This window comes from Nicrophorus vespilloides, unplaced genomic scaffold, assembly GCF_001412225.1.
Source record: "Nicrophorus vespilloides isolate i.1.1-1 unplaced genomic scaffold, Nicve_v1.0, whole genome shotgun sequence".
Taxonomy (NCBI): domain Eukaryota; kingdom Metazoa; phylum Arthropoda; class Insecta; order Coleoptera; family Silphidae; genus Nicrophorus; species Nicrophorus vespilloides.
This window is the reverse complement of record NW_017099184.1, coordinates 33,063-48,988: the sequence shown is the minus strand read 5'-3', so window position 1 is coordinate 48,988 and position 15,926 is coordinate 33,063. Positions and strand designations below refer to the sequence as shown.

Sequence of the window (15,926 nt, the reverse complement as noted above, 5' to 3'; positions counted from 1 at the left end):
TCTGATATATATTTATAAAAACATCCGGGTAATCAGTTCCGCCAATATCCTGTACTTGACTAATCGAAGAATTTATATACATTTCGCTTAACGAGCAAAATGAATTGTGAAAATAATGACTCGCTTAACGAGCGACGTTTCGCATAACAAGTAACGATGAGAATAGAAGTCCCGAATTTCGGGACATCATTTGTACATCATTTTTAAAACTTGTTTACACATATTATGTGTATTTTTGACTATGTTACACTATACGAGTAAAAATCCAGAAATTTTGGAACGGTTAAGCGAGGTTCCACTGTATATATAGTAACAAGTAAGTTTTCCGTTGCTGTATTATGCTTCATCATTTACATATCTTATATATTATTAGAAAAATAAACATTGTAATTTTATTTTTTCATAAAGTAGTCGCTGATATCAAGCGACTTTTACTTCAACAAATAAGTAAATTTAATTATTTGTGATACTAGTAACAATACACTCATTAACAAATTAGAGAATTGTTCAAAATCGATTAAACTAACAAATAAATAATTATAAAATATCAATTTTAATGTAGTGATTTATACGTAAACGTCAATGTAAAAACCTAGCAATAAAAGTTAATCCTAGGCTTAACGATGAGACATGCCGTATTTTCTACTATGAATAATGGTTAATTTTCGAACCTCGCTCATATCGATCGTCGCTGTTGTGAATATTTATATTTACAAATGAAGAAACAAATGATTTACTACTTCTCTACTCTAGTAAAACAATTACTTTGCAAATTTTGAAACGTAAATAGACCTCAGAATAATAACAAAAGGAATATATTATTAGTGAGAGCAAAAAAAAATCAAAGCGAACGATAATTCCGATAAGATTGTAGCTTCCTCTCTCCGATAATCGATAAATTAACATCACAAACACCTTCATTCACATACGCATACATATATAGTGACAGAGAGTAGAGACAAGTTCACTGTAGTGCACTGGAATAATCACAATGTCGACACCGAAAGATTTAAGCCAAATACCAGCGGATGAACTGAAGCAGTTTGTAGATTCGTTCGACGATGTGTTTTGCGACTGTGATGGTAATTATAAATGGAAAATAATTATTAATATTATGATGCGTTATTTGCATTTTTAGGCGTCATTTTTATTCTGATGAAAGTGTTCGATGGCGTGCCAGATACTATTTCGACCCTAAAGAGTTTGGGCAAAAGCATACGTTATGTGACGAATAACTCCAGCATGCTGCGCGACGATTTTGCTAAAAAACTTCAAAAGCAGGGAATCGAGTGCGAAAAGGACGACATTATTAACCCGTGCAGAGCAATCATCGATCATCTGAAAGCCGCCAATTTCGAAAAGAAAGTGTACATGATCAGTTTGCCAAGTTTGCGCCAGGAATTCGAAGAGTCGGGTATCAAAATTGCTAATAAATATGGGGTATTTTAAATCGCTCTAATCTCTGTTTGCCATTTAACTCAGCTGAAACAATTTTAGGCCGAATTATGCGAGGTCAATGCTACGTCGTTTCTGCAATGCATACAGGAGTACGATAATGATGTGGGAGCCGTTGTCGTGTGCTTCGACTTCAACATGACTTACTTGAATTTGAACAGAGCTTTGAGATACATAACTAACCCGGACGTGAAGTTTCTTGCCACCGGTTATGACCAGAGGATCATCTTCAGTCCAAATCAATTTTGCATGGGACCGGCATTCTTCCACGACCTACTTCAGAGCGCTTCCGGAAGGACGCCTATATGGCTAGGAAAACCCCGAGATGATTTTGTCGAGTACATTAAGAATCAACCTAAATGTAATCCCGAAAGAACCTTATTTATCGGCGACAGGTAAAATTAAATTAAAAACAATATCGTGTACTTTACATTAATCTTTATATTGTTTGAGTTACAGTTTAGAACAGGACATGGGTTTCGCACATAAATTAGGTTTCACCAAATTGCTCGTATTGACCGGCAACACTACTCTTGAAGATTTGAAGAACTGTGATAAGGAAATGCTGCCAGATTATTACATCAGCAGCATGGCAGAACTTGGAAAATTACTTAAAAATAATTTCTAATGCGCATTCTTATTGCATTACTCTAAACTAGTCCTATTATTTTATTCTATTGATATAATTTATATCCTTTGAACAACAAACTACCAGAAACCTTGGCGGAAACCAAGCAAAATAGCTTGGCTTAGCAATATTTTTCACACATACTATTTTTTTTAATATTTTGAAAATATATATATTATCTTGCTAATTTTAATGTTGCAGCATTGGTTTTTAAATTGATTTATATTTAATTATTTTTTAATCGTCAAAGTACTTCATACTATCTCTCATTTATAGTCAAGATTATAATCAGATACCTATGCTATTTAAAGCAAATTCTAATGTAATTATTACATAGCAACAAAGGATTTATTTATATCTTGATTTAGATTCAGGCAATACATAATTGCATATGATTGAAGTTAACACCCATATGAAAGAGTTAAAGATTCAAATATACTCGGCGAAGAGAATCCAGTAAGTAACGTTCAGCAAAGCGAATAGAAAAGGAAAGAACACCCGGGAAAACCGATCAATGTTGATAGCCCTATTTCTAGCTTTTTGCGCTGGACTCGGCGATGGTGGTACTTTTTTAGCGGCAGTCAGCAAGAGGCTGTTCTCCTTAGCAACTTCAAAAATGGGATCCTTCTTTGGAGGCGCCGGAGGTTTCGGTGCATCCGAATCACCTAGCACGATATTCACCAAACAATACTCCATCAACGCCATGAATACGAATCTATGAATCAAACGAAGGATTAAAAGTTTACTCCGTTTTTCAAAGCAATCACCGCTTACATTGTACAAGTGGACATGAATGCATCCACTGCTTTTAGATACGAAACCGGTGGGAGGGCTGCCTGACTTTTCGCATGTTGAGTGGAAAGGGTTAAAAGAGATGTAACTCCAAGTGTGACTCGAGCCGGTGCAGCCTCAGGTTTTATCCAGAATGATACCCACTGAAATGCGAAAAAATAAATACAATGCAAAAGTAAATCTAAAGATAAATTTAATTGTAAGAATGTGCACTTACGGACATAATTACAATGAGGCATGTGGGGATATAGGTGTGAAAGAGATAATAGCCCAATCTTCTTTTCAGCACGAAAATAACTTCGAGGCAGGTAAAGTTTCCTAAACAGAAATGATTTTGTATCGATGACTGTAGCATCAAGAGAATTCCATACCTGTCGAGTAGACCTGAGTACAGTCAGCTGTGTAATTTTTTACAAGAGCTAACTGCGGCAATTCAATGTTTTCATCCACAACTAACGGCACATCCGGATCCCATTGAAAGATCATGTCATCTGTGGTATGGGATACTGAACCAAATTTAATATTAATATAAAACACTCATCATCACATACGTACATATTCGATATAAGGATTTTTTCTACATTGTTATTTATTCTATTAGAATATTAAAATGTAACTGCTATAATAAATATTGGGTGAAGTAAAAAGTTCTGAGCGTTTTTTCTCTCTATTTCGAATTTTCGGATTTAGATCAATTGTGCACCATTTTCTTCGATAACTTTTGTCCATTTTGAAGGCAATTTCATAATTCCGCGATTGAAGAAGTCCTCATTTTCACAAGCCTCTCTTGAGGCCATTTTTTTTGCCATCAAGAAATTTTTGTAAATTATTGAAAAGGTGATAATCGCTTGGTGCCAGGTCTGGGCTATACGACGGACGCTCCCATCCAAGCTCTCAAAGCTTCTGGCGCGTCTTTAAAGATGTATGCAGCCTGGCGTTGTCTTGATGGAACACAACACCTTACCTATTGGCTAACTCTGGACGCTTCTCGCTGCAATCTGTTCAGTTGTTGATAGTATATGTCCGAATTGATTAACTAAACACAAAACTGTCAAAGAACTTTTGTCGCTCTTACTGCAACTTAAGCAGTATAGAGTGACAAGATGCAACGTATACATCGTATGACTCACTAAAAACGCTCAAAACTATTTACGTCAGCCAATATTATTATTCATTCAACAGTAAATAACAGCAAATAAAGCTGCAATAATATTAATTGTTCAACCGTCGTTTTTATAATTTATGTCTCAAATTTATATCGGAAAACTTGAGAAGATAAATAAATATGTAATTACGCAACCAATTTCAAATACTTACTACCAATGTTTAAATTTATTGCAGTTATATCTTCTATATATTAAAAAACATGCATTTATAGTAGTTACAGTACATATCAATCTTACAAATTAGTCAAAATATTAATCAGACATTTTTATGTTTTTGTATAATATAATTTCAGCAACTTCACTCAAATGATAAAGCATAATAGTGGTTTTTATAAGCGAAATTACAACTTCTATTAAAAATCTGTTCATGCGTAAATATTGCTTAAAACTTACGACTTTCCATTTGTAATTTACATTCTTGAGTATCGTGAGGATAAATCATAAAATTCATAACGCAAGAAAGTCGCAGCGTTAATCTGAAACATTTAAATAATGTATATGAATTATATTTTTTCTATGTTACAATCGCTTACAAATTCAAAACTATTTAAAATAATCATTAACTATATTAATTATTGAATGAAAATATCTTACTTGACCATATATAATATAGTTTTATCTTTGTATAACCATAAGTAGTGATTAGGAATGGTCATCGTTTGAAAAGTCACGGATTTTGCATTCTTGAAGAAGGAATCCGGTCTCCACATGCTTTTCAGCCAATCTACCTCGAGCAGTCGATACTCCGAAGTCATGTTTTCCGGAAGTCTCAACCTATGGTCCTTCCAAGTTTGCGCAAAAAATATATCAGCCGCATAAGTCTGGCGATAAGGAGGGCATAATTAGTAACTGTTGATATTATTTAACTATTGTAAAAAATACCATCGATCCTTCATCTATGCTATCCAAACCCATAACTGTTACGTGAAAGTAGACAATGGTGGGATTTCCATCCTTCTTGGGTGGTCGCATTTTATCATATTGCGATGGATCCTCCGGGAATATATCTTTGATCGCGAGACCGGTCCTGCATTTTAAATAAAAAGAAATTCTTGCATTTTTCCGGTTGTAGATCACAAAAATACATGAAGATACAATACTGTTAATACACCTACCGTTTAGGACGTAGATAATAATCCAGAAAGCAGAATGTTCTAGTTATTGAAATTCAATGTCGTGAGTTTTATATTGAATGTCAAAATAGGTATAGTTAAAAAAAAAACGTAAAGTGTTATACAATTTTAGTGAGAAACCAAAACAAATGTATACTAAAAAATAAGAAAACGCTATAGAATTCACGTACAATGAAGTGGGATTTCTTATACAAGTAAACTAGATTTTTAAAGTTATTTTTGGTAGAATTTAACAATTTATAGTATAAGTTATAATATAATAAGTAAAGCAAGTGCAATAAATATCTAAAAAACAATAAAAATAATATCTACTGAAGTTCAATATCTTCAATTCAATTCTACCTATAAAAAATAGACATATATTGCAAATTATGTTAAAAAAAACTATTGTTATATAATAAAGAATAAAAAGCAGATTAAATTATATCGTCGGAGCTATTCTACCTTAATATTTATTGAAATAATATCAAATACAAAAAGTGAACACAAATAAAATATGTAGTAAAATTCAGGATTCTTGTAATTATTCACGACTATTACAACGCCCTAAATTTTTATTGCTATTGAATGGTGAGATCTATTGTAAATAGCGTATTGCAATAGTTATCATTAATTACAAGAATCCTTATAAATTTTACTACATATTTTATTTGTGTTCACTTTTTGTATTTGATATTATTTCAATAAATATTAAGGTAGAATAGCTCCGATGATATAATTTAAACAGGTACCCGACAACTCGGCGACGGTCAACTGGGCATCTGCCAACTGGGCGACGAATACTCAAAAAATATATGTAATAAACTCACTTAATTTAATTATTATAATAATAGTAATGACAATTTAATGTAATGACATTTAAAATAAATTCTCGGGCGAATTTGCCAGATTATTTATTATTTATTTATAATATTATTGTATTTGTTTTGACTCATAAAAATTAACAATAAAAAATATTCTATGATAAAATTAGTTTATTAATTGTTATTATTTATTATTAATAACAATATATTTATTATAATGTATAAGTCTATTTGGTGCTAAAAGAAACTTTTATTTTCTTATAAAATTTTAATAATTATTATTGCATAATGAAGTATAACAGTTTTATAGTGTAAAAAACATCAAACGAATTGTTTAACGTTTGCCAATATTTTTAAATCGATTCAAACGTAACCCCTTAAATATAACGATATATGAAAAATGGACTTATAGTCAAAAATAATGGTTCATATATTATTATAATAATTATTATAAGTGAGTTTCTTAAAAATACTATTTTGAGTATCCGTCGCCCACTTATCCGTCGCCCACTTATCCGTCGCCGAGTTATCGCGTACCCAATAATTTAAGCTATAAAGTTTTTTCTTAACCGATATTTATAAGAAAAGAATAAATTGTGTGGAAAGAAAGTGTACAAAATAATGTCAAGGCTCAAAAGATACTAACTTCCGATCAAAACTGTGTCACAGCATCCCTTGTATAGAAGACTTAAAATTATAATCGCGCCCCCATTATCGCGCAAAACAGTGCATGAAAAAAAAATCAAATGACAGGAATACATCAAACGAAATAAATTCAGCCGTAATACGCGAAAAGCATTTGTCGTTACATTATAATACTATATTTTAACTTTAACTTACTGGAATTGTTGATAAGCGTGAGCGATATGAATTAAAGCTAAAGTAAGTAGCAGCACAAATTCACAATGTTTCGTTTTGTTAAGTCCGGTGTGGCGAATCCCTGCGAACAATGTACACATGTTTACATGAAGGTATTAGATTTAACATAAACGGTTGAATAATTTCATACACTGGGACTTGCCTTCATTACTAGAAGTCATGTCTTCATCGCTCAAAATCGCAGCATTCACTGCGAACCGCCGCACCGCATAGCCTCCTTATGACTTCGTCCAACCCTCCACCTTCGTACATCTGTCCAATAAGAGATATCAGATCTGAAGGGCAAACACAGAAGGACGGAACAACGATAGTATTTCTGAATCCTGAAAATACACTATATGTGGAGAACAATATAGAAATGTCTCTCCTTTAATTCATTAAAATAAATCTTAATTACTTGAATTGTTTTTCAATGTTTGTTTATTGATACAATTAAGAAAATCGTATTTGAAAAATAAAACAATGAAAATTAAAACAATATTTATATTGGCCCATTTAGGACTAGTGCTATCGCCTCAAGTCTTTCCACCCGCAAACCAAGCAAATGATTTTACAAATTTTATTTAATTGTTTGTAATTGTTCGAAAATACAAATAATGTTTAAGCAAAAAAAATACTGATTTAGGAACCGAAATTCTAATCGAATAATACCTCGGTTTATTATTTGTTTTGTTTTGTTTTTTGGTGTAAAATCGAATTTCTACTGCAGTGATTTTCAACTGGTGCATAGTAAGATGATCCCAGGTGCATGGCCAAAATATGTAATTAAATTATTTTCCAAAGAAGTTCGAATTAAACCGCGGAATAATAATTTAATGAATATCAATGTTATTATAATACATTGTAAATTACACTAACCAAAACTTTATTGGAAATGCTAAAAACAAACAATGATTCATTATTAATATGTTATAGTTGTAAAAAATGCTTCTTTTATTGGTTTTTTATATCATCGATTAGAAGGTAATTCATGCTTGGATCTTGAGACAGACATTTATAACAATTATTATTATCACTCTAGAATTTTGATGCAAATAATATTGACACTTGAATTAGGGTATTGCACTTCACAAACAGATAAATTAACTTGAAACAAATCAAGGTGCACTGTGCGTGAAGAATTCAAAATGTTAAAAAAATCGCATATTATTTTTTTTTTACAAATGTTATAAATATTCCTATCGCTTGTTAAATCATTTAAGAATTTAAGGTTTTATTGCAAAACAAATCAATATATAATATTTTCTGTTATCTATGTGGGAAGAGAACGAATAACAATATCAGTTATTTCCAAATTAAATTATAGGAAAAGTATATTGTTACTTAAAATATAATAATTTTGCAACGTTATTATAAAAATACCTCGAATTATTTAATCGTAAGGACATAATCACAATTTCTCTATATATAAAAGTGGGATACTGATAAAGTGCTATGGGAATAGATGCTTTAGCTGTTAGCGAGTCCTCGAGCACGATTCTAGTGCCAGCAGATTTGAAGTGCTAAGATCGCGATTTTTCAAGTACACTAGTATACAAAGACGTCACCGTTCGACCCCCTTTACGGGCCGCCAAACAACACCCACACCATACATTCAACAACATCATTACACATAACGAAATGCCGAATTTTAAGGTACGTAAAACTTCCAAGAGTAGGAATAACAAGCATAGCAAAAACAGTTCATTATAAATTTTCAACAGTATGAAAGAATTCATTGAAACGCATGATAAATTTACGTAGTTCGATGTTTCATTTTATATGAATGAAAGCGATGATTAAGTTTATCGGTGTTTCATTTTATTATTTTTCACAAAATATTTTATATTTGACAATGTATTGCTCGGGTCTAACTTGAGATTTATTAATAAATTCAAATAAACACAGAACTGGAACTATCTTTATTTCAAGCAATTAAAAATTTTGTAGAAATACAATTCAATAAACGTTCTCACAATATGCATGCTTCGAAATGGTTGCTCTCCACAATCCAAAAACCTAATGAATACGGAGGCAGAACGATCATATTAGACGTGGAAACGACGGGAACGAAATCGGGCAGTTCATAATTCGACTTCAGCACCAGCAATTCATCGTTCAAATAAACGGTTCTAAAATATTAGCAAAATGATGCTGCGAAAATCAATATTTGAGAAATCACCTTGACAGTATGGAAACGTGAGTTTGAATTATGAAAGCATGTATTCTATATTTTTCTAATAACTTGTATTCTTGCTGTTGAATTCGAATTATCGCCTCGGAATTTCTCATATTCATTCCAAAAACTGAACAAATTAAATATATGTATTAGACTCTAATATAATTAGACACTTTATATATTTTGGCGGCTCCAATAAGAATAAATCATTGAACACCTTTCAATTAAAGATACCTGTTACAGCTGGTCCTTCGACGTACCTATTCTTGGGCGTACAGTGGCAATAGAATCTAACCTCCGGTGGAGCCACTAAATTACATTTAATAACCTCTTCATCCACCAAGCGCTTATAAAGAACGCTTATCCACCAATCCTAAAGTTATGTATAATTAAAACAACATTTTTATACATCTTATATATAGTTTGCCCTTACTGGATTTGGAACGTACATATCACTGATCAATGCGTAATGTCCCTTAAAGAAGGACTGTCTAATAACGACTTCTATGCCCATTCTTGCCGACAAACCCAGCTTGTCCAACCATATAAACGTGGATACATATCTATCGGAAAAACCGGGCGCTCCTCCACCATACGCCGATGACGTTTCGCCCAACCATAGTGGTATGTAATCCATATCAAGCTTCTTCACAGCATCCTTTACTAATAAAATTTCTGATTTTAACAAATCAAAGATCTCGGGATTTACGAAATAGTATAAGTAGGCATCTCTACCATTAAAATAATATCTGAAATATAAATACACATATGATATTATGGCCGATTATTATATATAGGAACAACATATGAGCCGTTTTTTATAAATTTAACAAGTTTATAGTGTTAAAAAGATCACCCGAATTGATTAAATTAATTCAAACGCAAATATCTCGATGTACGAAAGATTGAACACATAGTTCTCGGAAAGAAGTCACTAACAAATCTTTAAATAGAGTTCGGCACAAAAGTTATACTAGAAGAAGAAAATATGATCCAAAAATTATAAATACAGTTACCCAAACGATTCAATCAATAGGAATCGAAAATGTCTACGAAGTGGATGTTGCAGTTGCGGATTAAGCACTTGAGAGGCACTAGTAGTAATTTTATTGTGAGGCCCTCTCTAAATATTTCCAATTCAAATGTTTTTTTAGTTAACAAATGTATCCCCTGAAAAAAATGTGAGAGCGAGGGCTAACACGTTACTGTGACGCCCCTTGATTTGAGAGGCCTTAGGCGCGTACCTTTTCGCTAATCCGCGACTGGGATGTTGGTAATTTATTGAAGACAGAAGATGAAGGTTTTTCAGCGAAAGTTTGGAAAACCTTGTAAGAAAACGAACAGAAAGAAAACTAAAACAAAATTAAAGAAGTTCCTACCCGAAAAATTCAAAAAGTTCTATTTTTTAGTGAAAATTATTCTGATTTAGGACGAAGTGTTATTATTAAGCGATCAATGTTAATTACAATAACTCCATATAGAGAGAAAATCACAAACAATAAACTTTAGACTCATATTTTGAAATGTGATTTCACTTTGTATAGAGTGGGTCAACTTTGACTGTTATATTGAAACTGTTTGCCATGCAAAATTCAAATTGCCTAAAAATATGCTGATAAATTCGGGGACCCCCGATTATAATAGTTACTTACTGGTGCCAGGTGATAGCGTTCAATCTAATTTGTTGGTGTATGAGGAACTCTTTCAGATAATCAATAACTTGCTTGGATCTTGGTCGAGTAATATCAGGTCCAACGATTAGTGATCTTTCATAACGAGGATATTTTTTCAGGACCATTTGTAAATGCTTAAAATCGTACGCTAGTTGAGTAGCATTAAGTTCCACATCAAATACGTGTTTGAAGGAATTGGGCTCTGAAACATGCCCATTACCACATTTCTTAAGATAATAAAGCATTGAATACTACCGTTCCCTAATTCCCAAATTAAATCGTATTTATTTTCATCTGAAAACTTTATTAACTTTTCAGCATTGGCGCTATCCCATGTCCCGTTAGCGTGGCGCAGTAAACAATTCAAATCGAAAAGCACCGTTTGTCCTGTCTTGTTTGCCAAATCGTTCAATTGGGTCCATTGTTTACCTTCAAAAATAGTAATAATATATAGCACGTCCAGAAAAATCATCAATTTATTATACCATAATATCTACCTTCAATATTAATTAGAAGAATATTTTAAATAAATGTTTATACAAAAAATAAAAGGGATTACTTTTTCCGATTTGTCTTTGTACAACTTTCAACTATCATACTTTCAACTATTCAGCCGGTTTATTAGATCATGAAATTTATTTAGTTTTAAAAACTACTTTAAGATAAATAAATGTGAATATCAAAAATAAAATATAATAATAACTTAAGTGTGAGAAAAAAAGAGTTGAAGACACAAAAATAAGGTACTTAATAAATCAAATGTTATATATATACCTGACATATTAAAATTTTGTTTAAGAACGTTACAAAACTTTCCGTCATACGAGCATTCCCCATTGTCAAGGAAAGAATTAATTATTTTAATATTATGGTCTTCGCTGCTATTGAAAATTAATCGATCGGCCATCGTTCCACCAATGCGTAAATATCCGCCTCGAAAAGGATGCATCAGAGCTATAATTCGGTAATCACTGCGACATAAAAGAAAATTATATGCGGAAATTTAACAAAAAACAAATAAAATATGTAACAGATAATTACGTTGGATCAAACCCTTGAAAGTTATCAGCTATTAGAGATGAATCTAAAGCAATACTTAAAAAATGTTTGTCCACTATTAGCAGCGGCCTTTTCGCATCGATCACAATTATATTGACTTCTGTTTGGAATGGTTGAAATATATAAAGCAATATTATCAGAAGAATAGTGAGCACCAAACCCACTACAAATTTTGAGATCCATTTGTCGGAGAAATCTGTAACTAAGTAAAATTGATAATTATATTACATCAATACATTTTATATATTTTAATGAAGTTGAATATATAATATTATAAGACATGAAAAATGTTTCCATAGTGTCTTTTTAGGAAAACATTGTAAATTATTGTGCATACTAAAGCAAAATTGCATTCAACCTTCAATAACAATTTATATAATAGTGTATTCTATATCTAATTAATGTTTCGCTTATATTTTATTATTTTTTGATAAAAAGCAATTTACAAAATTTATAAGTTTCCTATGTAAACCCCAAATGTAATATTTTATACACAGTAAATAAGTATTGCCTCTTCAATTTATCTTATTTCTTATGTTTACACTTACAAAATTTGCATGTTAATTTCCTGTAGCATCTATTATTGCGCCATCCTCCCTCAACCGACAACCTCGGATTAAGATTGGCACTTCGATGCATTATTCCCTATATTGAAAAGAAAGATTTCACAAAAAGAAATTATTAAACATATTTGACAAATTGCTGACAAATTTTTCTAACCTTTCAATTGTTTTGTTTATAAACTATGATTGAATTAAAATAAAAATATAAACATCTAAAAGAAAATTAATGAACTATGCCCTTCTTTGAATATGGTTAATTTATAATGATAAATACAACCAGTTATGTCCAATTACGCCAGAAAAAATCAACTTAAATATATATAATAATCATTTTACTCAAATGCGACCATTTGCGACTGGAGATTGGCGTCAACATGACGCGGAGGATTTGCTTAATGCAGATTAATGTATCCCATGTACCATGATGTATCTAGATGTTTCTGGCAGTAGCAGGCAGGGCTTTTCCAAGAGGATAGCAGGATATCAGTTCTTTTTTTGCAATAAAAAAATCATATTAATTTATTCAAGTAAAGAAATAGATTACTTAAATTACAGAATGCTAATGAAATGAGAAATAATAAAAAAATATAATAATATTTCGGGAGTACATCATTTTTGTGTAAATTTACAGATTTTATTAAAATGTAGTTGTTATGTTGGTAATCATGGCTGTCATATAACTCATGTATGTTTAATCATATTTTTTGACAAAGCAAGTAGCATCTTTAGTTGTTTTTTTGTAAGTTTTATAACTTCTTGAATATTTAGTTATAATGGCGACATCAAAAACAACGAATACGTATAATCGGCAGAATTGGGAAGATGCGGTAAGTTAATAAATTGATAATATTTTCATGTTTTAGTTTTAACCTAATTTATGTTTAGGATTTTCCAATCTTGTGTCAAACCTGTCTTGGTGACAATCCATACATTCGTATGACTAAGGAAAAATATGGCAAAGAGTGTAAAATTTGTGCTAGGCCATTCACAGTTTTCCGATGGTGTCCAGGGGCAAGGATGAGGTTCAAGAAAACAGAAGTATGTCAGACATGTAGTAAGCTGAAAAATGTTTGCCAAACTTGTTTATTGGATTTGGAATATGGTCTTCCTATTCAAGTAAGTAAATTTTAGTTACAATAAAAATCATTTATTAATTACACATTTGTAATTTAGGTACGAGATGCAGCATTAAAGATGAAAGATGATGTGCCTAAGAGTGATGTGAATAAGGAATATTATATACAAAATATGGAAAAGGAATTAGCAATGGGTGATGCTGGAGCTATCTCTGGTAGTAAAGTGAATGAGCCTAATGAAATTCTAATGAGACTTGCAAGAACAGCTCCTTATTACAAAAGGAATAGGCCACATGTGTGTTCATTTTGGGTGAAAGGAGAATGCAGAAGAGGGGAAGAATGTCCTTATCGACATGAAAAGCCCACTGATCCTGATGATCCACTTGCTGATCAAAATATTAAGGACAGGTATTATGGTGTTAATGATCCTGTGGCTGACAAATTGCTTAAGAGAGCTGCAGCAATGCCTGCTTTGCCACCACCAGATGACAGAAGTATTACGACATTATATATTGGTAACATTGGCTCTCTATTGGAACAAGATTTAAGAGATCATTTCTATCAGTATGGTGAGATTAGATCTTTAAGTGTAGTGGCAAAGCAACAATGTGCCTTCGTACAGTACACGACTCGACTGGCTGCAGAAAATGCGGCGGAGAAAACATTCAACAAATTGATTCTTGGTGGACGTCGTTTAACTATTAAGTGGGGACGTTCACAGGGTCGATCTGGAACTTCTGTAGTAAATCAAACTGCAGAAACTTATGAACCTGTGCCTGGATTACCTGGAACGCTGCCAGAACTAAGTAATAACTTCTTCAACTTAGAGCCTGGACACATTCCGCTGCCTAATATGCCTCCACCGCCTTCTCTATTAGTGCCTCCAATGTACCCACCGCCGCCGCTACCTCAGTTTTTCTTCAACACTCGTCTGCCGACTTTCCCACCGCCAGACTTAGCTGCGGTTAGACCAGCTACTAGCACTAGTGCTATTGAAAATGTTGCAATTGTCAACAAAAATAACGTTCATTATCCTAGCCAGGATCCATCTAGATTAGGAGCAACGCAGTTACATGCAGATTGTCAAGAATAACTGTAATATTTTTATACTAATGGTATATAAATCAATAAATAATTTCATTTTTAATTCTGCTTATTTATTTATACAACTATACTAACAATACAATATATTTTTATAATAGATAAACTTGCAATTTAAAATTCCTATAATTAAATGATTCACTGTACACGTCACAACGATATAGACTAAAATTACAATTGTGCAATTTGGCCAGTCTATACAACGCCTTGTCTGAATACACACAGCCAGACATCTGCAATTAGTTATATTTCAGGTGTTAATTAATAATAAAAATGGCTTTTTCGTCGCAGATGCCAGATAGAAACTTTCTTTGGAGTGTTTTTCAAAGGTAAGATGTTAATTTACTATATTTTATAAAAAAAATACATTATTTCTATTTTCATTACAATTTAGGGTGGATAGAGATCGAAGTGGTTTCATAAATGCTGATGAACTTGGTTGTGCCCTGTCCAATGGTTCATGGAGTCCTTTCAACCCAGAAACAGTCCGTCTTATGATTGGTATTTATTACATTAATAGCATAATCATACTTATCAACTTATGAAAAAAAGGCTTTATTGAAATGCTGATAATATATAGATTATAATTTAAAAAAATAATATCATAATAGAATATTATTTTAGGTATGTTCGATAGACAAAACAAAGGACAAGTGAGTTTTGAGGATTTTGGTGCACTTTGGAAATATGTAACAGACTGGCAAAACTGTTTTCGCACTTTTGATAGGGACAATTCTGGAAATATTGATAAGAATGAACTAAAACATGCTCTGACCACTTTTGGTTACAGACTTTCTGATGGTCTCGTTGACACAATGTTAAGGAAGTTTGATAGGCATGGAAATGGAACCATATTATTTGATGATTTTATCCAATGTTGCATCATCTTATATGTAAGATTCATGGTATTAATATTCCTTATAACATTTACTATATTTTTTGTATTTTAGACATTAACATCTGCATTTAGACAACATGATACAGACTCGGATGGTGTTATCACAATACACTATGAACAATTTCTCAATATGGTATTTAGCTTGAAAATATAAGTGCTATGATTGATGGAAAAAAATTGCTTCAACGTTTCTACTTCTAACATTTGTGTCAAATTTAATATTGATAAATCTGTACATATATCTATAACCATAGATATATATTTATATATAACTTCAAATACATATATATATCTTTAATTGAATATATTTTTTACTCTGGTGTTACTACTGAATCATATTTATTACTTAAAAAATACTTACTATTATTTTACTACTATTTTACTTTAAAGAAATTGCTGATAATATATTTTAATAACGAAAATTAATTTTAATAAAGAACATTATACTATTAGACGATCTCTTCTTGGTCATTAGATAGTTAGTAGTACGTGTGTATGTAACTAGAAGCATAATAAATTCGAGTATGTAGATAAAGGCAACC

At 31.8% G+C, this 15,926-nt stretch overlaps 5 protein-coding genes across 7 annotated transcripts; 3 read left to right on the top strand and 2 right to left on the bottom strand.

Annotated features, from left to right (window-relative positions):
• The first annotated feature begins 954 nt into the window (after positions 1-954).
• LOC108564170 (4-nitrophenylphosphatase-like) lies at positions 955-2,164 on the top strand. The gene is made up of 4 exons (XM_017923122.1): positions 955-1,082; positions 1,139-1,440; positions 1,498-1,850; positions 1,915-2,164. Exons 1-4 carry the CDS (start codon positions 992-994, stop codon positions 2,081-2,083), a joined length of 915 nt encoding a protein of 304 aa, XP_017778611.1. The 5' UTR covers positions 955-991; the 3' UTR covers positions 2,084-2,164.
• On the bottom strand, positions 2,136-7,118 carry LOC108564168 (glycine receptor subunit alpha-2). 2 transcript variants are annotated; one of them, XM_017923120.1, is made up of 9 exons: positions 6,999-7,118; positions 6,818-6,917; positions 4,924-5,068; positions 4,636-4,862; positions 4,435-4,517; positions 3,247-3,381; positions 3,093-3,193; positions 2,858-3,018; positions 2,136-2,798 (listed from the first exon to the last, which is right to left on the bottom strand). In XM_017923120.1, exons 1-9 carry the CDS (start codon positions 7,015-7,017, stop codon positions 2,513-2,515), a joined length of 1,257 nt encoding a protein of 418 aa, XP_017778609.1. In that variant the 5' UTR covers positions 7,018-7,118; the 3' UTR covers positions 2,136-2,512. The 2 variants fall into 2 exon arrangements, with proteins under 2 accessions (XP_017778609.1, XP_017778610.1); XM_017923121.1 differs by lacking the exons at positions 6,818-6,917; positions 6,999-7,118 and adding an exon at positions 6,624-6,801.
• Positions 7,119-8,750: 1,632 nt separating this feature from the next.
• Positions 8,751-12,805, bottom strand: LOC108564172 (heparanase-like). Of its 2 annotated transcripts, none has more exons than XM_017923124.1 (10): positions 12,467-12,805; positions 12,295-12,391; positions 11,729-11,948; positions 11,462-11,658; positions 10,943-11,116; positions 10,667-10,889; positions 9,448-9,763; positions 9,249-9,387; positions 9,018-9,141; positions 8,751-8,967 (listed from the first exon to the last, which is right to left on the bottom strand). In XM_017923124.1, exons 2-10 carry the CDS (start codon positions 12,383-12,385, stop codon positions 8,808-8,810), a joined length of 1,644 nt encoding a protein of 547 aa, XP_017778613.1. In that variant the 5' UTR covers positions 12,386-12,391; positions 12,467-12,805; the 3' UTR covers positions 8,751-8,807. The 2 variants fall into 2 exon arrangements, with proteins under 2 accessions (XP_017778613.1, XP_017778615.1); XM_017923126.1 differs by having other exon boundaries at positions 11,729-11,942.
• Positions 12,806-13,020: 215 nt separating this feature from the next.
• On the top strand, positions 13,021-14,494 carry LOC108564173 (pre-mRNA-splicing factor RBM22). The gene is made up of 3 exons (XM_017923127.1): positions 13,021-13,136; positions 13,195-13,425; positions 13,483-14,494. The coding sequence occupies exons 1-3, from the start codon at positions 13,083-13,085 to the stop codon at positions 14,476-14,478; spliced, it is 1,281 nt and encodes a 426-aa protein (XP_017778616.1). The 5' UTR covers positions 13,021-13,082; the 3' UTR covers positions 14,479-14,494.
• Positions 14,495-14,670: 176 nt separating this feature from the next.
• Positions 14,671-15,648, top strand: LOC108564152 (programmed cell death protein 6-like). Its single transcript, XM_017923089.1, has 4 exons — positions 14,671-14,815; positions 14,881-14,987; positions 15,111-15,379; positions 15,437-15,648. The coding sequence occupies exons 1-4, from the start codon at positions 14,760-14,762 to the stop codon at positions 15,536-15,538; spliced, it is 534 nt and encodes a 177-aa protein (XP_017778578.1). The 5' UTR covers positions 14,671-14,759; the 3' UTR covers positions 15,539-15,648.
• The last annotated feature ends 278 nt before the right edge of the window (positions 15,649-15,926 follow it).

Excerpts from the sequence above, each read along its gene's own strand:
- LOC108564170 (XM_017923122.1), top strand. The coding sequence starts at position 992 with ATGTCGACACCGAAAGATTTAAGCCAAATACCAGCGGATGAACTGAAG. Across the intron at positions 1,083-1,138 it reads TGTGTTTTGCGACTGTGATG|GCGTCATTTTTATTCTGATG; the intron begins GTAATTATAAAT and ends TTGCATTTTTAG. Across the intron at positions 1,851-1,914 it reads ACCTTATTTATCGGCGACAG|TTTAGAACAGGACATGGGTT; the intron begins GTAAAATTAAAT and ends TTTGAGTTACAG.
- LOC108564168 (XM_017923120.1), bottom strand. Across the intron at positions 4,518-4,635 it reads ACTATATTATATATGGTCAA|ATTAACGCTGCGACTTTCTT; the intron begins GTAAGATATTTT and ends TAAATGTTTCAG. Across the intron at positions 3,194-3,246 it reads TACTCAGGTCTACTCGACAG|GAAACTTTACCTGCCTCGAA; the intron begins GTATGGAATTCT and ends ATTTCTGTTTAG.
- LOC108564172 (XM_017923124.1), bottom strand. The coding sequence starts at position 12,385 with ATGCATCGAAGTGCCAATCTTAATCCGAGGTTGTCGGTTGAGGGAGGA. Across the intron at positions 11,117-11,461 it reads ACAAAATTTTAATATGTCAG|GTAAACAATGGACCCAATTG; the intron begins GTATATATATAA and ends CTATTTTTGAAG. Across the intron at positions 10,890-10,942 it reads AATTTGGGAATTAGGGAACG|AGCCCAATTCCTTCAAACAC; the intron begins GTAGTATTCAAT and ends GGCATGTTTCAG.
- LOC108564173 (XM_017923127.1), top strand. The coding sequence starts at position 13,083 with ATGGCGACATCAAAAACAACGAATACGTATAATCGGCAGAATTGGGAA. Across the intron at positions 13,137-13,194 it reads GGCAGAATTGGGAAGATGCG|GATTTTCCAATCTTGTGTCA; the intron begins GTAAGTTAATAA and ends ATTTATGTTTAG. Across the intron at positions 13,426-13,482 it reads AATATGGTCTTCCTATTCAA|GTACGAGATGCAGCATTAAA; the intron begins GTAAGTAAATTT and ends TTTGTAATTTAG.
- LOC108564152 (XM_017923089.1), top strand. The coding sequence starts at position 14,760 with ATGGCTTTTTCGTCGCAGATGCCAGATAGAAACTTTCTTTGGAGTGTT. Across the intron at positions 14,816-14,880 it reads CTTTGGAGTGTTTTTCAAAG|GGTGGATAGAGATCGAAGTG; the intron begins GTAAGATGTTAA and ends ATTACAATTTAG. Across the intron at positions 14,988-15,110 it reads AACAGTCCGTCTTATGATTG|GTATGTTCGATAGACAAAAC; the intron begins GTATTTATTACA and ends ATATTATTTTAG.